Source organism: Aethalodelphis obliquidens, unplaced genomic scaffold (genome assembly GCF_003676395.1).
Source record: "Aethalodelphis obliquidens isolate GAN/ISIS:26980383/991018 unplaced genomic scaffold, ASM367639v1 scaffold40, whole genome shotgun sequence".
In the NCBI taxonomy this organism is placed as follows: domain Eukaryota; kingdom Metazoa; phylum Chordata; class Mammalia; order Artiodactyla; family Delphinidae; genus Aethalodelphis; species Aethalodelphis obliquidens.
In genome coordinates, this window is record NW_020837984.1 from 15,056,736 (window position 1) to 15,079,268 (window position 22,533).

General features: G+C 47.9%; 1 protein-coding gene across 2 annotated transcripts in view; it reads right to left on the minus strand.

The window, feature by feature from the left end:
- Positions 1 to 9,381: 9,381 nt before the first annotated feature.
- Positions 9,382 to 22,533, minus strand: part of TGFA (transforming growth factor alpha) — a 108,748-nt gene continuing 95,596 nt past the window's right edge. For both annotated transcript variants that reach the window (XM_027131946.1, XM_027131945.1), the window contains exons 4-6: positions 18,298 to 18,447; positions 15,381 to 15,490; positions 9,382 to 13,208 (exon numbers count right to left, since the gene is read on the minus strand). In XM_027131946.1, the coding sequence (XP_026987747.1) occupies positions 13,201 to 13,208; positions 15,381 to 15,490; positions 18,298 to 18,447 (268 nt within the window). In that variant the 3' untranslated portion in view covers positions 9,382 to 13,200. The remainder of the gene's footprint in view (positions 13,209 to 15,380; positions 15,491 to 18,297; positions 18,448 to 22,533) is intronic.

Consider the following 22,533-nt stretch of genomic DNA (forward strand, 5'->3'; position numbering starts at 1 on the left):
AAAAAAAAAAAAAAAAAAAAAAAAAAAAAGTATTCAGATCTACTGCCCATTTTTTAATCAGGTTGTTTGTTTTTTTAAGTATTGTGCTGTATGAGCTATTTATGTATTTTGGGTATTAACCCCTTATCAGTCATATCATTTGCAAGTATTTTCTCCCATTTAGTAGGTTGTCTTTTCATTTTGTCAATGGTTTTCTTTGTTATGCAAAAGCTTTGAAGTTTAATTATGTCCCTTTCATTTATTTTTGCTTTTGTTTCTTTTGCCTTAGGAGGCAGGTTCAAAAAAATATTGCTGCGATTTACGTCAGAGTGTTCCACCTACGTTCTCTTTTAGGAGTTTTATGGTTTCAGATCTTACATTTAGGTCCTTAATCCATTTTGAGTTTATTTTTTTGTGTATGTTGTGAGAAAATGTTCTAATTTCATTCTTTACATGTAGCTGTCCAGTATTCCCAGCACCACCTATTGAAGAGACTGTCTTTTCTGTACAGTATATTCTTGCCTCCTTTGTTGTAGATTAATTGACCATAAGGGCATTGGTTTATTTCTGAACTCTCTATTCTGTTTCATTGATCTATATATGTGTTTTTGTGCCAGTATCATGCTCTCTTGATTACTGTAGCTTTGCAGTATAGTGTGAAGTTTGGGAGGTATAACCTCCAGTCTTTGTTCTTTTTCTCAAGATTGCTTTGGCAATTAGAGGTCTTTTGTGATTCCATATAAATTTTAGGATAATTTGCTCTGGTTCTGTCAAAAATGTCCTGGGTATTTTGATAGGGATTGCATTAAATCTGTAGATTGCTTTGGGTAGTGTGACCATTTTAACAATATTAATTCTTCCACTCCAAGAACATGGGATATCTTTCCATTTCTTTGTACCATCTTCAATTTCCTTTGTCAGTTTTTGTAGTTTTCAGAGTATAGATCTTTCACCTCCTTAGTTAAGTTTATTCTTAGATATTTTATTCTTTTTGATGCTATTTTAAATGGGATTGTTTTCTTGCTTTCTCTTTCTGATAGTTCATTATTAGTGTATAGAAAAGCAACAGATTTCTGTATATTAATCTTGTATCCTGCAACTTTAATGAATTCATTTATAAGTTCTAATAGATTTTTTTTTTTGGTTTGGAGATTTTAGAGTTTACTATGTATAGTATCAAGTCGTCTGCAATTAGTGGCATTTTTACTTCATCCCTTCCAATTTGTATGCCTTTTATTTCTTTTTCTTATCTGATTGCTGTGGCTAGAACCTCTAATACTATGTTAAATATAAGTGGCTAGAGTGGGCACCCTTGTCCATGATTTTAAAGGGAAGGCTTTCAGTTTTTCACCATTGAGTATGATGTTAGCTGTGGACTTGTCATAAATGGCATTTATTATGTTGAAATATATTCCCTCTATACCAACTTTAAGGAGAGTGTTTATTGTGAATGGATGTTGAGTTTTGTCAAATGCTTTTTCTGCATCTGTTAGGATAATCATGTGATTTTTATCCTTCCTTTTGTTAAAGGGGTGTATCACAGTGATTGATTTGCAAATATTGAACCATCTTTGCATCCCTGGAATAAATTCCACTTGATCATGGTATATGATCCTTTTTATATAGTGCTGAATTTGATTTGCTAATATTTTGTTGAGGATTTTTGCATCTATATTCATCAGACATAATGTCCTGTAATTTTCCTTTTTTGTAGTGTCCTTGTCTGGTTTTGGTATCAGGGTAATGGTGGCCTCTTAGAATGAATTTGGGAGTGTTCCATCCTCTTCAGTTTTGTGGAATAGTTTGAGAAGGACAGGTACTAACAATTCTTGGTATGTTTGGTAGAATTCCCCTTTGAAGCAGTATGGTCATGGACTTTTGTTTGCTGGGAATCTTTTTTAAATTACAAATTTAATTTCATTACTTGTGATCAGCCTGTTTAGACTGTCAATATCTTCCTGATACAGTCTTGGAAGTTGTATTGGGTGGGCCAAAATTTCGTTTGGTTTTTTCCATAAGATGGCTCTAGTAGCACTTAGTTGTCTTTTTTTGTTAGATTGTATGTGACAGCTGTTATATAAGCATACATTTAAAAAAAGACATCAAAATTGGTGAATTTTTGTGTAGCCACTTTAATATTGAAGATGGAAGAAAAAAGCAACATTTTTCACATATTATGCTTTATTATTTCAAGAAAGGTAAAAATGCAACTGAAATGCACAAAAAGTTTTGTGCAGTATATGGAGAAGGAGTTGTGATGGATCGAACATGTCAAAAGTGACTTGCGAAGTTTCATGCTGGAGGCTTCTCTCTGGATGATGCTCCACGGTCAGGTAGACCAGCTGAAGTTGATAGTGATCAAAGCGAAACAATAACTGAGAACAAATCAACGTTCTACCACGTGGGAGATAGCCGACATACTCAAAATACCCAAATCAAGCGTTGAAAATCATTTGCAGCAGCTTGGTTATGTCCATTGCTTTGATGTTTGGGTTCCACATAAGTTAAGTGAAAGAAACCTTCTTGACCGTATTTCCACATGCAATTCTCTGCTGAAACATAATGAAAATGTTCTGTTTTTAAAACAAATTATGATGGGCGATGAAAAGTGGATACTGTACCACAATGTGGAACAGAAGAGATCGTGGGGCAAGTGAAATGAACCACCACCAACCACACCAAAGGCCAGTCTTCATCCAAAGGTGATGTTGTGTATATGGTGGCATTGGAAAGGAGTCCTCTATTATGAGCTCCTTCCAGAAAACCAAACGATTAATTCCAACAAGTACTGCTCCCAATTAGACCAACTGGAAGCAGTGTTCGACGAAAAGTGTCCGGAATTAGTCAATAGAAAACACATAGGCTTCCATCAGGATAACGCAAGACCACGTGTTTGTTTGATGACCAGGCAAAAACTGTTAGAGCTTGGCTGGGAAGTTCTGATTCATCTGCTGTATTCACCAGACATTGCACCTTCAGATTTCCATTTATTTCAGTCTTTACAAAATTCTCTTAATAGAGAGAATGTAAAAGGCACCTGGAACAGTTCTTTGCTCAAAAAGATAAAAAGTTTGGGGAGGATGGAATTAGGAAGTTGCCTGAAAAATGGCAGAAGGTAGTGGAACAAGAGGGTGAAAACGTTGTTGAATAAAGTTCTTGGTGAAAATGAAAAATCTGTCTTTTATTTTTACTTAGAAAACCGAAGGCACTTTTTGGCCCACCCAGTATATTTAGGTGCTCTTGTATTGGGTGCTGAAAAGAAAAGACCAGCAACCTAGACACTGATATTGATATTTGATAAAATTATGGCTGAAAACTTTCCAAACCTGAAGAAGGAAACAGATATCCAGGTACAGGAGGCACAAAAGGTCCCAAACGAAATGAACCCAAACAGGCCCACACGAAAACATGACATAATTAAAATGATACAAGTTAAAGAGAGAATTCTTAGGGCATGCCACTTCCTTTTGCAGAAAAGGAAAAAGTTTCTGCAGAAAAATCAGCCTTTTGGGGTTCCCTTGTATATAGCTTTTTGTTTTTCTCTTGCTGTCTTAAGAATTCTGTTTCATTAGTTGTTTTTTTCAGGGCTTTTCTCTTGTCCTTTCAACTGAAACAAATTCCTCTATCTTCTCATTTTGCTTAACTTTCTCTATCTCTATGAAATTAGGTGAAATGGTTACCTATTGTGGTCTTAAAGGGGTGTCCTTGTGTGGGAGCGTCCTTATACAGTCTGTGTGTGCCCAGTGGCTTTGGTGGGAGAGCTGGATCTGACATGAACACCAGTCATCTTTCCTCAGAGTGTGCTGGGAGCTATTACCTTGGTAGGAGGTGGGGCTGGACATGGAAGGGCTAGAGCCAAAACCAGGTGCTGGCGAGGACGTGAAGTAAAGGGAACTCCTGTGCACTGCTGCAGTGAATGTAAATTGGTGCAGCCATTATGGAAAACAGTATGGAGGTTTCTAAAAAAAATTAAAAACAGAACACAATATGGTTCAGCGATCCCACTTCTTGGTATGTAACCAAAGAAAATGGAATCTGGTTCTCAAAGAGATATCTGCACTTCCTTGTGCATTGCAGCATTAGTCACAATAGCTGAGATACGGAGACAAACTAAGTGTCCACCAGTGAATGAATGGATAAAGGTGTGCCATATATACACAATGGAATGTTGCCCAGCCACGAGAAAGAAAAATATGTATTATATGTTAAAATATGTTATAAATATGTATTATGTTAAATATATGTTAAAATATGTTATAAATATGTATTATATGTTAAAATATGTATTATACACTTGAAAGTTGCTAAGAGATTAGATATTGAGTGTCCTCACTACACACACAAAAATGGTAACTATGTGAGGGAGTGGAAGTGTTAATTTCCCTCTGTGGTAGTTATTTTGCAATAGATACATGCATCAATTCATTGCACTGTACACCTTAAACTTACACAATGTTATATGTCATTTCTTTCTCAATAAATCTGGGGGGAAAATATTCCTGTTAAATTCACCTAGGCTGTGACGAAGTTCTTGGTAAGATACTGGTCAGAACATGTAATGTGTTTTTGCCTAGAAGCAAAGCTCTCATGATAGGTCTTTGGGACTCTCCCTGGTTTCCTATTTGACCTGTGAGGTGTCCAACCGTAGCATCCAACACCAAGTCCAGATAACGCAGCTCCACAGGACCCAGTGATCCCACATGACGTTGCTCTCCTGCCTCCAGAGACAGACATTGGTCCAGCCAAAGCCCCGTATATCTGAGGATTTTGTTCAACAAAGAGTTATTGTATCACCTTGCATCCTTCAGCCATCAGGCTAAATGCTGGGGCTACAAAGATGCGTAGGACAGAGGTTTTTGACCTTGAGAAGCTGGGGCACAAGATGATCCTGGGCACAGGGCAACTTGTGGAGGAGCTTGTCAACAGCGTCAGCCAGTGAGATGAGTGTCTTAACATAAGGATGTACAAAGTGCTCTGGGTGCGTTGGGAAGGCTCTGCATGGGGGCTCCAAGAAGGCTCCAGAGAGAAAGTGAGGTGTGAGTCCCTTCTTGAAGGACCAGAAGTTTGCTCAGGCCAAGAAGCAGCAAAAGCCATTCTTAGTAAAGAGAACTGTGAAGGCAGAGAGGCGTGAAAGGGCCTGGCAGAGGTGGAGACAAGTGAACAGCTTGAGAGTGAAGGCTGCCAACGGATGGTGACCTGCAGACAGATTTCGGTGTGGCCACAGAGCGGTTGATGAATTTTAGTCACATTTAGAAGTGGAGCTATTTCATGAAAAAGTCCAGATTTTCTGCTTCTCTTGAAAAAATGGAAAATCGGGCCACCTTGCTGGATATCAATTATGGGCTGGAACTGAGACATGATCGCCCCCTTCAGAAGAGGTCTGTGCACCCCAGTTTATCCCCATGTCCACCTCCCATGCCAGATGCAATCTACTCGTGGGCATTTACACTCCCATCCAGCAGCTGCACTAATTCCCATTAACAGCTTCACTCCTGATAGCATTTGAATTTTTAGCCTCCAGTTAAGTATCCCTGGAAATTAAAGGGCAAGGTGGAGGTTGGGGGGGCAAGATTGGCAGAGTTAAAACTGGCAACTGTGGGGAGCCATTACCACCCCAGAGCAGAAGGGACAAGGGGAGAGAGTGGCGTAAATGAAGTGTGGTGAGAGCTGGAAGGAGGAGGGGCCCTGAGAGCCTAGTGCTGGGGTGTAATTATTGGAGACACAGCACTGGAGCAGGAAGGGAGGGGGGTTAAAATACCTCCGTCTCAGAGAAGTAACAAGAACTTATTGTACAGCACAGGGAAATATAGCCATTATCTTGTAGTCATTTTAAACGGAGTATAATGACTTTATAAAATTTCATATAATCTATGAAAATATTGAGTCACTATGCTGTACACCTGTCACTAATATAATATTGTAAATCAAATATAGGTAAATTTAAAAAACAGAAAAGAGGGCTTCCCTGGTGGCGCAGTGGTTGAGAGTCCGCCTGCCGATGCAGGGGACACGGGTTCGTGTTCTGGTCCGGGAAGATCCCACATGCCGTGGAGCGGCTAGACCCGTGAGCCATGGCTGCTGAGCCTGCGCGTCCCGAGCCTGTGCTCCGCAACGGGAGAGGCCACAACAGTGAGAGGTCCACACACCGAAAAAAAAAAAAAAACAGAAAAGAATTGCACCATAAAAACAAACAAACGACCCCGCTCTCCTCCAGGGCCTCCCACTAGCTGAACCAGAAGCCATTGGGCAAGAGAGCCCTACAGAGGCTGTCCATAGTGGGGCACTGGGCAGAGGACGGTGGAGAGTGGATCTGGGAGGGCACTAGTACATCTTGGCACGTGGGGATAGAGAGGGAGCCAGAGAAGGCCCTCTCATGAGAGTTACTGGATCTGTGGTCCCTGTATAGGGACCCTCCTGAGTATGGTTAAGCCACAGGGGCTCTACAGACAGCAGGTGGGAGGGAAGGGGGCTGGGCAGGGCCTGAGATGCCCCTCCATCACCGCGAAGCTCTGGGAGACCACAAGACCCACAGCAGGACAAGGGGAGGACAGAGGCTGAAGTCTGGGCTCAGAAAGACTATTGCGTTAGGGTGCTGTGGTAGGTGGAGGTTTGGAGGGCTGGGGTAGCCCGTGGACTCATGGGCAGGAGATGGTGGTCAGGATACTTAGAGGAAGACTGGCCCCAAGGTCTTCCGGCTCCTGTTCTAGTTCACCAGGCACCCACTGTGTCCCTGGTGGCCACCCAGTCTCTGCTTGATCACTTTGGTGTTGGGGAGAACAGTAGGTGGCTCTGGAACAGGAGGTGGCTCTAATGATGAGAAAGACCCTCTGATGAGCTGAGGTCAACCTCTTTGTCTCTGGTCCTGCAACTTGAGGCCACAATGAACACCCTCCTACGTCTAAGGAGAGTTTTCCTCACCCTCCTAGGTCCTTAACCGCTTCTAAAGGTGGTGTCCTGGGACCATGACCCTCTGGATGTGGCCCGTTTTGCCACTGACTCTCTGGAAATAGTTCTCATACAATCTCCCCTCCTCATGCCTTTTTTCACCTTGGATTGAATGTCACTGGAAGATGGAGGAGTGAGGCCTCCCTTGAGGTGGGCAACGTGTCAACGGCATTTAGGACAGCACTAGATTTTTTTTTTTTTGTGGTACGCGGGCCTCTCAGTGTTGTGGCCTCTCCCGTTGCGGAGCACAGGCTCCGGACGCGCAGGCTCAGCGGCCATGGCTCACGGGCCCAGCCGCTCCGCGGCACGTGGGATCTTCCCGGACCAGGGCACGAACCCACGTCCCCTGCATCGGCAGGCGGACTCTCCACCACTGTGCCACCAGGGAAGCCCCCAGCACTAGATTTTTTTATTGCAAGCATCAGGCTGAGCAAGTGGGAGTTTATGCGTTTTACCTTAACAGCTCCGTGAGCTAAACGGGCAGGAGCTAAATAGGCAGGGGCTGGAGGTTCAGAAAGAATTAGCACCGCCCTAGGGTGACACAGCCAAAAGCAGGGCTGCAGCCAGCCCAGGTCTTCACCTCCGAGCTTCCTTCCACCACGGGGGCCCGGAGCCCCTGTGCTGTTTTGGGGGCTTCTTTTACAAAGGCAGGTGGGAGCGCCATGCTGCAGGGGAGGGTGCCGCTGCGTGCTCTGCCCTGGTGGGACAAGGTTTAAATGATGCCAGCTCTTTACAGCACAGTCCTTCTGGGATGTCACATTTCTAGACCCGAGGAATCCTTCCCTGGAACAGGCAGGGCAGACCAGCCCAGGGAGTGGAGCTGTTCCCTTGCCCAGTTCTCAACTCTGCTCCCCTGACCCCCCTGAGAGGGGCTCCCCTGCCAGACTTGGACTTGCCCTGGAGGACTTCATGGCAGCAGGGGCTCCTCCCGCCCTAGAGCACCTGTTCAGCTGCACATCAGGGCCTGAAGCTTCCATTGAGGTAAATGTCCCTGGAGAGAGGATTTTTTTTCCTCTCCTGTTTACTTTTCAGTATCAATGTCACATTTTCATTCCCAATTGCAAAATTTGGCTCCTGAAAAGCCATTACCCAGTTGTGCATACCCTCGAGCATCAGCCACATGGTACTCCTCAGGGGGCCCTCTTCCCACAGGTGTTATCTCACTTCTTTGCTTTAGACGATCCCACTTGAAAGGAGGTCCAAGCCTCCCTGTTTCCCAGGGCTAACATCTGCTGGATATTAAGGGATACTTAAGCATGGACTAGGGTGGGACGCCTTGGATGGGTATCTCAGCTCCAGGCATGAAACCTCTCCTGTGCCACGTGCTCCCTGGGGCTTGGCATATTCCAGAGGGCAGTAGGGATTGGATTAGAATCACGGGGAGAGATTTTAAAAAGATGTTCAAGCTCCACCCCTACAGATTCTAGAATTCAATTGATCTGGGGTGAGAGACACTAGCTTAGTGGAAAAGGCATTGCTCGACCCAGGGGTGTGTGACCACGGGCACTTCCTGTTTCTGGAGGTGAAAGGCAGAGGCAGAAAGCTCAGGGCTTGCAGAGCAAGTCCTGTGGATGGCCAGTGCGGAAGAGGGAGTTTCAGGAGACGGGGAAAGAGCGCTGGGGCTAGAATTCCAGGCTGCTGCTGGGCAAGGAGCTCCGAGCTAGAGGGGAGGCAAGGCTAGGTCACACCCCAAGGCCGGGCCAGGCAGGAGTCAGGGCATACAGCAGCCAGGCAAAACAGGGGTCTGAAGTGTGGGCCGACAGCATCCCCAAAGGCTGAGCGCGAACGATCCAGACCATGGATTCAAGCTGGCACCTGCAAGTCACCTGGATAAATGAGGGAAGGTCTGGCTGATTCCAAGTTCATGGGGGCTTTTTCCTGGATGGGTCCTCTGAGTCCTATAGCACAGTGGTTTTCGAACTCGAGCATGTATCAGAATCATCTGGAAGGTGGAGGGGGCATGGGGCATCTCGAGAGTTTAACAGGTTTGGGGTGGGGCCTGAAAATTTGCGTTCCTAAGAAGTTCCCAGGTGATGCTGATACTGCTGGTCTGGGGACCACACTTGGAGAATCATAGCTGTTAACACATACTCCCTACCTTAGAATTTCGGGCGTTATTTGTATTTTGGCTGGAATTGGTCTGGAATTATTTTCTGCGTGTCAGTCAGTCTCAGCCAGATTTTGATTCCTTTGGGGCAGGGACTGTATGTTTCATCTTTTCTTTCACACTAGTTAGTGTATTGTTGGACACATAGTAAATGAAATACTCATACATTGAGAAGAACTTCAGGGAATTTGGTTTTTCCAAGCAGACAGGGATCAACTCAAGTTAATTTTAGGATTCCCACATTTGCAAAAGAGCATCTAGTTTTTTCTCATCATTCACATTTGCAGAGAAAAATCTTAAACGTGCTTCAGCCGTCTCCCAATCTCATGAAAGAAAAGCTCTAGTCTTGATTTAGGAAAAAAAAGAGTTCATTCCTTCATCCTTCCAAACAAGGTACAGTACAACTGAACAACAATACACATTACTGAAAAACACAACTGCATTTTACATTGCTCACTACTCTTTAAATAAGTACAATTCAGACATTAAGGAAAAGAACTGCTAATCTCATTAATGCATTACAGAAATCAAAATTAACTTACCACACAAAATAAATTAAAACATTAAATATTAACCTTTTCAGTGCAACATATACAGAAGTCAGAGTAACAAGTTCTAAAAAAAAAAAGCATCAGGTTTGTTATAATAAGATAATGAGAAGTTGAACACTTCAGTAAATTATTACACTAGGAAGAGGGGTTGTGTTCAGTACTATGTGTGTGTTTGCCGTGAGATCTTTTAGAAAGCCTGGTAAGATCAGTAGCTCCAGAGAACAGGTCTTATGTTAGAACATTAAGAACAAACATATGTGTTCATCTTGTTTCTGTGATGTCCCCCTTGGTCCTGGGCGTTTGAATCATCCCCTGCCCCTTCCTCAGCTGAGCAGGTTGGCAGGAATCAAAGCCCAGATCCTACTAAGGGGCTGGGGTCTCCTGAGCACTGTTCCTGCCAAACCTGCCTGGAAGAGTAGCCATAGCCAGCGGTTCTTGTGCCCCGAGGCAGCCCAGACCCGGGAAACCTGAAGATGCCAGACACTTTCTCCACCTGCACAGACCAGGCTCCCAAGAAGCTCTGGAAGCACACCTCCTCCCTCGTCAATATGGATGGGGGAACGTCAATCCCGCCGCCTCCTTTCATGGCAGATAGACTCTGGGGACATTCTGCCCCCCTTCTCTGCTGGCACACAATAGCAAACTCATATCTTGCTTGGTTACATGTGTATCCAGATGTGTCTTCCAGATCAGGATTGGCCGCTGTCTCTCCTTTCATTAGCTGAAGACGTTTCCCGCCAGTATGCTTAAAGAAGTCACAGCCTGTAGAGCAGTGGGAAAATCCAGGCCCCACAAAAGATTTGGAAGCACCCCCTCCCTTTTTTTTTAAATGGGGGCTTTACATTTCTCCTGAGCCAGACATTGGAAACGGCTGTGTTCCCCGCCCCCAGGTGTGTGTGGCCGCTTACCATGTCAGATCTTGGGAATGATTCCCTGATCGTAATGAACTTGGCTTTCTAAAAAGCAAGGAAACATGGGGAACCTATGGAGATGGATTAGGAGATGATTTTTAACCTGAAAAGGGGGCGTTTTTACAGCTAACCAATGCCAAAGAAGTACCAATGCCATTAATGGCATAGGAATCCAATGCTTGCTGGCCATCTGATTTCTAAGAGAGAAATCACTAAAGAAGCAAGGTTCTCCTAGCCTGGAGCATGGACAAAGGTCCAACCAGGCCTGCCTTGACCCCACCTCTGCTTCCAACTCCCTTCAGACCTGCTGGTTTACAGAGGACTGTTTTGAGAGGCACTTCTAGGATGGCACACATTTGAGCCCATTCTCTGCATGGTTGTACAGGCACAAGGAATGGGGCACCGGCAGCTGTGACTTGCTGGACTGGAGCATTCACAGACCCTAAATATGAGGTCCCCACAGGGAACAAAGAAGGTTCCCTCCGCTTCCATCCTTATATTCTCACCTTTGCAAAGGCTCTTGGACACCTGAAGACTGGACACTGATCCTTCCACTCAGTAGGTGAACATAGCCCCACGAGACATTCTCAACATCAGTTCATACACTTTAAAGGCAACCAGACCTCAAATAGCCTCTAAAAGACTGAGTCAAGATCGTCCTAAAGTAAAAATGTGATCTCAAGTTAAACACAAGTGATGCTACTCCACTTTCATTAGTCTCTCCGAACCGGGATCAGACTTTCAGTAGAGCCTGATGAGAAAAGTGAGTGCACACTGGGGTCCACAAACTAGTGTCAACTGCATTGGTCTCCTATGGTCAAGCCTCAGCCCACAGATCTGCTGCTGTAGGACCAGCCTAAGGAATGCGAACTTAGGCGTATTTTCTTTTATGACTAAAACCCGGGAGCTGTGGTCAGTTACACTGCTGGCGAACGGACCCCATTTCTGCTACGGGCGCTTTGGGTGCTGCATCGTTCAATAAAAGTGCCAGAGTTAAGACACGTGTCATATAATTGTCTCAACTGTAAGAAATACAGAGAAAATTCACTGAAGTAGACATACTGGGGCAGAAGAATTCGAGGAGGACAAAATGACCTGGTAGGAATTTCAAGCCAACTTGACATATTTTAAAGGTCCCTTTCACGATGTGAGGCGCTACAGGCACTGAAGGGTTAATAGGTAGAAATCTTCCATTTTTCAAATATTAGGGAATAAGAGTTCCCTCACATATGGAGTCTACATATTATCTCAATTGTTTCCCGTTTCCAAATTTTAGTGACAATTCCTAGGGATGAGCTCCCACGTGCAGTTGGAGGGAACTGGAATTTCCCACAGGCAGACCCACTGGGTTGGAAAGCACCCAGGAGAACAAGTTCTCCTTCCCTGAGGGAAAAGTGAGACCCACACGGTGGAGATGGCTTGTTAGAGTTTTTGTTAAAAAAAAAAAAAAGGTATCCTGGATGGAAAAGAAAAAAAACGTCACTGGAATATTTCTCCTAATGCTTAAAAATAAATAGGAAAGTTCAATTTCTCCCTTTCAAAATAGAACATCAACTGAGTGGCAACATGGAAAATAAGTGACTGGTCCCCCTTCACGGATGCAGCCCCAAATGCCCGCGGCCCTCCGTTAATGCTCTATTTCTAAACAGATTCTCAGAGGGCCCACTAGACGGTTAGCATGTTTAATGACAGAGCGGGGTAGTCTGTGTTTCCCCCATGTGGAGGCACACACAGGCATTCTTCCTCTGCCTTGACAAGATGCCAGATCTCCACTGCTAGGTTTGCTAACTTTTCAACAGGACTGTATCCTGGGGCGTTTACTAGTTTTGTGTATTAAATGGCATGACCTCTGAACCCCAATCTTTGCTCCCATCAGCAACTCATCCTCTGCTTCCATCTCCATCTATCCTGGTGGTTTTTCCCAAGCTTTAGCTATTCCAAAGAGACCGGACATTTCTAATCAGTCTAACTTTTTGGCCAGCAATACATACATCATTAATGCAGACGTCTGAAAGGGTTTTGCGCTTTTTACACTGACTTAAGAGATTAAAAATAACACCATCATCCATCTAATAAATAAGAAGTTATCTCTGAGGGTGGCAACAGCTCGGGAAGGTCTTCAACATCATGTGTCTGTGGAAGATATCGGGCTGGTTGCGGGTTTTGTGGACAGAGGACAGACATGGCTCCTCTTACACTGGTGTCTTCACGTAGCAAAAAGCAGTTATGCCTTTTTCCACCTTCTTCTCCCATAAGCGGTAAGAAAAAAACTGTAACAACTAAAGGAATCTCCAGTGTCAGGCAGGATGGAGACTGTTGTGGGGAGATGGGCCCATTAAAAAAAGCACAGCCTGGCATCCGCAACTGGCAGAACACACCTACACACACCTGGACACAGATGCCAACGCGCACAGCTCATTAGGTAAACAGGAAGTCCATCCCGTTCCGTTCATTTCTGACCAGTCTTTAGACTGTGGTCCACTTATTTCTTCTCCAGGTCACACTGGATAACCCCAAGCAGACAGAGTTGTGGACAGAGTTTTGAATGAAGGCCCACAAAAGACAAAAAGCCCACACAGGCGAGGGCAGGCAGAGTAGGAAAGGTCTGCTGGCCCGTCCCAGGCAGCCCTCACCGTGCGGTCCTCAAGAAGTCCTTTCTTTCTCAGGCTGCCGCAGGCCATTTGGAAGAACTCCTCCTCTGGGCTCTTCAGACCACTGGAAGGAAGGAAAAACAGGTTAAGCTCTGCGGGCCAGACCCCAGCCAGGCTGGGAAAACTGGCTTGGGACAGAAACTTGGGGATGCACCAGCCAAAGTCACCAGGCTCTTTTGGGCGGACAAGTCCACCTTCTGCTGGTTAAACCTCAGGGGCAAAAGCTCCTGAAACTGTGCTTTCAGCGCCAAAGGAAACAAGAGGATGGGGATGCGCGCTGTCATGAGGGCCTTCATTCAACTGGAGGTGATTCAACCCCGTCTGCGGCCAGTTCCCTCACCAGGGGTGGCTTAGTGGGCAGCTCATGAGCTGGTCAGGGCTCTGGCAGCAGAATGGCTTCCCCCGAGGCTGTTTAAGAATGGAACCCCTGGGCTTCCCTGGTGGCACAGTGGTTGGGAGTCCGCCTGTCGATGCAGGGGACACGGGTTCGTGCCCCGGTCCGGGAGGATCCCACATGCCGCGGAGCGGCCGGGCCCGTGAGCCATGGCCGCTGAGCCTGCGCGTCCGGAGCCTGTGCTCCGCAGCGGGAGAGGCCACGACAGTGAGAGGCCCGCGTACCGCAAAAAAAAAAAAGAATGGACCCCCTTGTTGCTCAATGGGTGGGCCCTGACGGTATCCTCTGTGCCTGTTACGGGGAGGCAGCGTGTACCCATTCCCCAGCAGCTCCTGAGTCCAGCCCAGCCTGGACATCTTCCTGCTCTGGTCCCTCCCATGGTTCCTCTGGAGGTGGGAAGGTACCTGTCAACTCAAGGAGAGGGGCGTCAGCCTTGGTGGCCATCTCTGGAAGGTCAGATCCATCCCCAGGTTCAAAGCTAACATTCTCTCAAATGTGGGTAGGGAAGAAGTGACATTAACAAGAAATTTACTCTATCCTAAATGACTCTGCCAAGGTGCAGACCGATGGCACAAAACCTAGTATAAATTTTCTTAAAAAGGCAGATGCAGTTTTCCTATTGGTGCTAAAAGACAAAACAAAAATATTTATCTACATTAGCTCAATGGATGGTCCCCTGAGGTAGTGGAGGAGATGTGAGTGGGGCCTTCAGAGGACGTGGGTCTCATCCTAGCTCCCCTAGGGACTCAGGGAGGCACCCACGCAGGCCTTTAGCAGACTCAGTTTACCCACACCCTCCTCCTTAAGGCTATGGTGAGGATTAATGAATCAGCACCTTCCTAAATCAGAAGGGCTGCTCATGCACAATTACTACGGCTCTTGAAATGAAGACCAAGTGAACGGCGCTCCAGGGCCTTCAGTTCCCTCCAGGTCAGATCACCAGGAGGCCTCATGAACACCGCAGCGTTCCAGCTTCCCAGGCGCTTTTCTTCCTGTCTTCTCCATGCAACCGTGAGCTTCTGGAATGCTGACTGTGCTATGGCCATACCACTCTGAACGCGCCCGATCTCGTCTGGAATGCTGTTTACTAGAGAAGGACACCCCCAGGTGGACGAGTATGGGGTGATTGTCTCCTGATCCACTACTTCCTAAAAGGGAACTCTAAGTTTCTGACGGGCTTTGTGGGTCAACCCAGTGTTCCAGAAACTTGTTCACGTGAGACTTTTGAGAGCCTGTCTGGATATATTTGCTATTTGACTCAAGGAGCCCTGAGCAAGGGATGCTCGGATGAGGGTTCCTGAGATGTGAGTCTGGCCTCATATCCAGATGTCCAATCTTTTTCGTGGATGTCGGAGAAAATATTCAAGCAACAATGGTAAACTGAAGGAAGATCACAGGATTCTAAGAGTTTAGAGTCCTTCAAGACCTTCTATAGGCCAAATCTCTCATTTCACAGATGGGAAAGGGGAGATGATTTCTCAAGGGAAAGAGAATGAACATCTGTTGAATGTCTACAGTCTGTGACACACTAGGTACTTTATATCAGTACTTATTCAATTTGCACAACATCTTTTTAACAAGAAAACTAAGGCTCAGAGAGGTTAAGTTACTTGTTAAAGGTCACACAGTCACCAGTAAGGATAAAAGAGTTCCCTTCTGAGTAAAACACACATTAGAATAAACTAAACCTGACTCGGTAGGATGAATATCCTCTTCTTTTTCTCCCTTCTTTCTGCTTCATCCTCCAAGAACTTCTGCCCTGACCTGGAGAAGGTGGTCCTTTTCTCTACCCAATAGCGTCTCCCGGGGGAAAAAGGCCTTTCCTTGCGGCAGCCCTCTTACCTGTTTCTGAGTGGCAGCAAGCAGTCCTTCCCTTCAGGAGGGCACTGGGCTTCTCGTGCCGGCAGATGAGGGCCCGGCACCATTCACAGTGTTTTCGGACCTGGCAGCAGCTGCAAAGGTGCAGAGAACACGGTCTTGGCAGGAGCCTGGCAGGGGTGCCCAGCTGGTGCAGCGTCTGCCCGAGGGGCCTGCTGGGCAGCTCTGGGCTCTAGCCCAGCCTTCCCATGGGGCCTCCGGAGGGAGAGACACAGCAGGGGGCTGAGGGCTTTGCAGGGTGGTGGCCTTTGGGGCAGGAGCTGGCCACCTGTGAGAGGGCCTGCTGGCCACCCCAGAGGACCAGCTCCATTCGGCTGCTCTGCTCTGGGTTGGCAGGGTAACCTGGCAGGCAGGTACCTGGCTCCAGCTGAGAGAGGGGACCGGTCCCCCACCGGCTGCTTGCTCCATAAAGCAGCAGTTGGGTAACTCCAGAAATGCGGGAGCAGCCTCAGAACCGCTGTCAGGACTGGGCCAGAGCCACCACTTCAGGCTAGCCAGGGCTGGGAGGGCTAGGGACGGGGTCATCCATGAGGAATTGCCAGCCGAAAAGCTGGGACTGTGCGTGGGCTGCAATGGTCCCACGGAAGGAATGGAAGAATAAATCATGCACCTCCGTGGCTTCGAATCTTTTTCTGAGGACTAACATTCTCTAGTCGTGGCAAACTCATCCTCTCAGTGAACCCAAAACCTGGAGTCCTAAAGCATCAGGACCATGAACGCTCCGGCCTCCCTCTGTGGGCAGGAATGAACGGTCTGCAGAGCTAGCACAAAAAAGGAACCAGAGAACCCAAGAGAAGGGCAGAAAAGGAAGCACTAAGACATTAAGTACCTACAGACACTGATGGTTGTTTCCCTTGGGATAGCATGGAGGACTGTTTCCACTCATTCTAACCCTAAGGTGTATGTAACCTATACATCCAGTGTCTGGGGCTGGGAGGGGTCTCGTGGCTGACATGAGCCTGGAAACAGATGAGGAAACAAGCCTGTTGCTGTGCTTCCCTGTTGGAGCCTGGTGACATTTCACGATCCCCACCCCAGCCCCTCTCTCTCGGCATTGCCCCAGGAAGGTTACTAGAGCCCCTGAATCTCTGGGCAGCAGAGCTGAGAAGGGATCCTGGGACATTTCTGCCCAAGCTGCTTCTGCCAGGGGTGGCCAGAGCAGTCTCCCGGGCCTGGGTCCTTCCTGAGCCACGGAGTCCGGGTTGGGACCAGCTCACCCCATGCGGGAGGGACCTAGGCCTTGACTCCAGATCTATCAGTGACTGCTGTCTTGCTGTCACCTAGCCAGGAGGGCTTGCCCCGTCACTACCCAGACAGGAATGGCCCAGGGAAGTGAGATCAAGGCCTCTAGGTCCCTCTGGCATGGGATGAGCTGGTCCCAACCAACTCTGCCACTCAGGAGGGACCCCGTGCCCCGGCAACCAGCAGTCTGGCGGGGGCTTGGTCTCTTAGGGATTCTGAACTTGATCTCTGGCAAGGATGGGCTTGGCAAGGACAGAGGAGAGACGGAATGGCTGCCTCCCTGGGGACTCCTCCCTGGGAATCAGAGAGGCCGCCCAGGTACCCTGGGTTGTTTCTGTCTTTAGAGAACATGGCAAAATGAGCTTTTCACTCCTCCTGGGGGGGCGCACGTGGGCACCGAGTCTTGTTCCTACGGCTCTGGGACCCTCCTGGCCACAGAAACAGGACTGTGGGAGTGACAGGCGCCCCCACATAGCCAACCGGCCATGAGAATCGAGGCTAGTGGTCAATACGTTGCTCCTGCTTCCCCAGGGGGTCTTCACGAGTAGCAGAACCTGAGCTATGCCCCAGCCTGCAAACATGTTTTCCCAAGACACATGGGAGTAGAACAGCCCAGCTGAGACCTCATCCCTCACCCTTAACACTGGCTGGATCCAGGAGGAGGATGTGAGTGCGCTGCGGCTACTGTCCACAAGCCGGGGCTCTAGGGGCACCCCGTTCATTCCCAGAACCAGGAGCGTGTGCTTTAGACGCTCCAACAGCAACAGTCAATAAACAAACGGGACAGAGACTCTTATTTATCTGTCCCAAACCCAGGCAACCCCAGAGGGCTCAAGTCTGGCTTCCTGCGGGAACACGCACTGCCCCCTCCAGGCCTGGCTAGAGGGACCTGTCTACTTACTGTTTCCACCACGAGCTACTCTACGCTGAGCTAACCGCAGCCTTTGGCCGGTATGTCCATTTCTTGTGCGTGTCCAATTAGGTAGCATACTCTGAGGGCTTGCTCTGTGACTTAGAGGTCTCCAGATACTTCCAGGGAATAAATCTGGCCAGATGCTGGAAATACAGCCCTAGGGCCTCTCCCGTTGCAGAGCAGTCCAATCGGGAGATATGGGCAAGCGAAGGAGGCTAAGAAACACCGGGAAAAGGGCTCAGTTGGTCTAGGGCTCAGGAAGGTTTCCTGGAAGATGTCAGGCAGAGACTGAGTTTTGGAGGAGGAGGAATAGGGCAGAGAAGTAGAGAAAGGGGGAGGCCTGTCATAACAGCGACAGTGGCTTTAGGATTCGCCAAGTGCCTTCTGTGGAGAGGAAGCGAGGCCGCTACTGCCCACGGGAGGCTGGGAGCCGTGTCTAGTTCCCTCTGGAACCCCTGCACATCCCCATGACAATGGTGAGGGCTCCAAGCCCACGGCAGAGAGAGAGCACCTTTGGCTCTGCTTCCAATGGGGCACCTCCCAGGATGTGTGCTGCAGACCTGCCAGGATGTGTGCCTTTCACACAACGTGGCTGTCACCAAAGTTCCTCTTTGCTTTGCTAACACTCATCAGACGTCACAGCAGTAAGCTGTCGTGGTGGCCCTGTTATGGCCCCGGGAGGGCCTGCAGGTGGGGGTCCCGGCCTCGGGGGTAGCAAAGACTCACTGTATCAGCACACACGTGATGATGAGGACAGTCAGCGCCACGATGGAGACCACCACCAAGGCAGTAATGGCCTGCTTCTTCTGGCTGGCGGCCACCACGGCCAGGAGGTCCGCGTGCTCACAGCGTGCACCGACGTACCCAGAGTGGCAGCTGAGGAAGACAGGAACATCAGCGTGCTCTCCAGGCAGAAGTCTCATTCTCCCCACTCCCCAGGAAGGCTGGGCCGGAGGGGAAAGCCCAAAGGGGCCCCTCCAGCCTTTGCTATTGGAGGCAAAGGCATCAGCAAAATTTCTCCTACTCCCCTGCACAGGCTCCTCTTGTCTGGAGAACAAGGGATAACTCACCAGCTTATCATCTGAGGGGAAGGTGCTGCTGAGGCACTTCGCTATTACGGTAACCGTGCCAGGTCCCGGGGGAGTGAGGAGGGCGGCAAGTGTGTCCAAGACACGGAGCTCATTTTGGCAGTTCATAAAAATCCAGGTTATTTTTAAACTAAATGTGTGTATTCAGAATCCCTAGTGATGAGAGAAAGACAACATGCTAAACCAGCAGAAGACAAAGACTGTGGTTTGCTTTTTTATCTTCTTCATCAAGTTTAATTAGTTCTGCAGACATTTACCAGGTGGGGCGTGTACTGGACTAGAGGCCAGCACCACTATCTGGTAATAACAGCTGGCCTCTCTCCGCTAGAGGATTAGTAACGGCACAAGACGCTGCATGTTGATGACCATGCATGTAGCCTGTAAAGGGCAATACCAACACAAGGTGATAGTATTGCTTGTATTGCTACTATTCAGAGACTCTTTGGCATCAATCATTTCAGTAGCGGCCTCCTCCTAAGAGCTGAGGGCTGAAGCTGCTTCTTCCACGTAGCCCTCACCTATGCTAAACTCCCCCCACCCAGATTCTGGCTGGGGCCACAAGGGGTTCGTGCACGGTGATTCCTCAGGACATGTTCTAGGCATAAGGAAGCGATGGTCATTTTCTGATGCAAGCCCTTTTTTTTTTTCTACCAAGCATATGATTCTTCTCAGTAGAAGATACTTAGCTTACACACAGGTCCCTTTGTCTGGGGTGACTTTTTTATTGTAATGAAAATGTTTGATCACCACTGCCTTCTCAGGTGGGATAGCTTCCTTCCCACAGGGGACTTCCTTGAGGGGCAGTCTTGCACCAAACATCACACTGGATTTAAAGGTTTTTGTCCCTCCCCACCGCCCTTCGGACACGACAATGATAGTTAAATTTTTTTTTTTTTTTTAGGAGTCTACCTTTTGATGAAATAGCCAGACTGTCACCTTCACTTTTAGATTAAAAGGCTTTGGAAGGGCAAGGAAAATGAAGGGGGATTAAGGGTCCTGGTATGCCTGCTCTTGTGCAGGGCCAGCCCCAGGGGCGTTGCATTTGTGATTCCCTTAAACCTGGGCTCCCGGGCTGCCAGACCCCACATGCCAGAAGGAGTCACAGGACAAATATAGTACAGTTTCCTGGAGTACAGGTTTTGCTCAATGCTAGCACAAATTGAATCATTTTCAGGTACTGTATGGGTTTAAGGTTATGGCAAACAGGAGATACTGCAAAAATGGCTGCTTAAGGCTACAACCTGGGATACCAGAACATGTAGCTTCTGTCTTTAACGCTGCTTAATGGAAAAGTCTCTCACTGGTGCTCTTTAACCCAAAGCCCAACTGTTATGTACCCCCTTTAAAGGTATTTTTTAGTTTGAATTCTTTTGTCTGAACTTGCTTTTCTGTTAGAGGTTAGTTTACATTTGACACATGTTTTCTCACTTAGTCTTTGCACAGAAAAGTCAAGTCACTTGCCTGTGCCCACCCTGCCAGGGAAGAGAGAGAAATCCATTCCCAGGTCTGCTGACCACAGGGTCTGGGTTCTCGCCCACTCAGCAGGGCTGCTGCCCCTTCACACTATCTGGGGATTGTGATGAGAATGCCGCAGATTCAGCTCTTGATTAAATCTGGCTTTTGGTTTAGCCTCCAATCTTGAAAGTGTAAAGGAGATTTGAGCTTTTAGGTTCAACAAGGGTGCAAAGCGTTTGCAGTCTTCAGTTAGTAAGGAAGCTGGGGAGGGCCAACCGGGATGGAAAATGCCATCTACAGACCCGAGGAGGAGAGAGAGGCTCCAGAGAGGAAGAAGATGCAGGAGCTCTGGCAAGAAGACCTTGTCTGAAAAAGGATCTGGACCACAGAAGTGTGAATAAGAACACAGACTCTCACAGACTTTGGCTAGGATGGCGAAGACTGGGGGCTAGGAAACAGGGGCAAGTTTGCTTTTGTTTGGTCTTAATAACAAAATCATTTTGAGGGCAAATTCAGAAACAGCTCACCCTGTAGGCTGGGGAGAAAACAAGGCTCTGGCCCCTTCCCAGTAGGGGAAAGCTGACGGTGGACTGAACTTGAGACTGAGAGGCGATATGCAACAGGCACAGGTGATGCACAAATTGAAGCTGTGGGTGTCTATAGCGAACCCTGCAAAGGGTCCCTCCTCCAACCCATCCTGCACCCAGATGGCTCCCACCTGGGTTGTGGGCTTCCTCCATTTGGTATCCAACACCCCTTATCTGCAGGACCCTAACCCACCCCCTCTACTTTATCTCCAGTCACCTAGGTTTCAGCCAACCCAAGAAGTCCCCCCACCCCTAATGTCAACTAAACTAGTGCCCAGCACATAGGCACTCAGGACACGTCGGCCTGTGAATGAATGAATGAATGAATGAATGACTACCTTCCCCTTGCCCATCTCAGCTCCTGCCACCTTCTCTGCCTGGAATATTATTCCTCACTTTCTTCCTCAAACTCCATCTCAAAGACCACATTCGCCAAGAAGATATAATTTAAAGACTCACTCATTCATTCGCCCAGTCATCCATCCATCCATTTTCCATAGCTCTTTCTATGGATCTCCCTATAGCCTCTCCTTCTCTGAAGGCCCTTAGGACTATGCCCACCTCTCTGGCTGCCTCTCCCACCAGCCTCACTTTAGGCCAGCCTCCAGGCTCCCGCAGGCAAGACCTAGCTCTACAAAAACTCTGGTGAACCACAGAGCAGAAGAGGGTTGGGGAGCCTGGGCTTTGGGATGGATAGTTAGATGTCTAACCAGGAGTTGCAGTCAAGCCAGTGAGACTTCTCTGTAGCTGGGTGTCAGTCTGCTTCCTCCGAGGGAAGGGTAGTGTGATGAGGGTTTGCACAGCTATTCGTGAAACGTCCAGGCTATAGGAAGAGCACCTCAGGAGGCAATTTCACCCAGCTAGAGATGTTCCTACTCTAACCTGCAGGCCCTGGGAGAGGAGGATTCTAACACCTCCTCAACTGCTTGGTTCTGGAAACCCTATGAATTAACAAATCAATGCTGGGGACTCTAAGAAATCCCGTTTAAATAAAATAGTGGGAGCTTAGTGCTAATTACATTATCTTATCAACGAAGGCTACGCTAAACTCCTACATGAACTATCTCTGTTAATCCCAACAATGACTACTGCATGGGAGGTCTGGGCTGCTGTTTACCTTGTTTTACAGATGGGGCGGGCAGATTCGGGAGTTAAAAACCTAAGGATCTCAACTGTGAAGGAGACCTTTCTGGGGTAATGCAAATTAATCCAGAAGATACTACTCTGGGATAGTGATTCAATGGCAAACTCACAAACTGCACAGCAAAAAGGAAGAGGGGTGGCTGATTGCCCCATAAAGAGGTCTTCCTGCTGTGGGTGTAGCAAGTTGCAAAGATGCCCCCAAACAGTGCCGTCTTAACTCACTAGGGAAGATAACCCTCTAGGCTGGGTCACATTTTGCTGACTTTCCATCCTCTTCCTGCCATGTGTGTGCTGGGCCCTTTCCAACCAACCTGGCCTCAGTACTGCCCCGGGCAGAGGTCTTTCCCATTAGGAAAGTCTTCATGCCAAAAAGAATGCCTCTGTCCACTTAGTGTCACAGCAGTAAACATTCAAACCCCAGTCTCATTGAGTTAGGGAGCTCAGCTTGCTTCTGAATGAAAACTTCCCCAGTGAGGCATGGGGAGCACCTGAGTTGCTGCCTAATACACGAGACTCCAGGTCATGGCCCAGGTGAGCTCCAAGAAGAGCAAGTCTTAGCACCAAGCAGCCCAGCTGCAGCTGGGAGGCAGAACAGCCAGTGGTCCAGATACTTGAGCTTCTCCCAGGACCTCCCAGGTCAAAATCTCTCTGAAAATGGGGCCCGGGTGTCTTAAAGAAAAGGCCGAGGG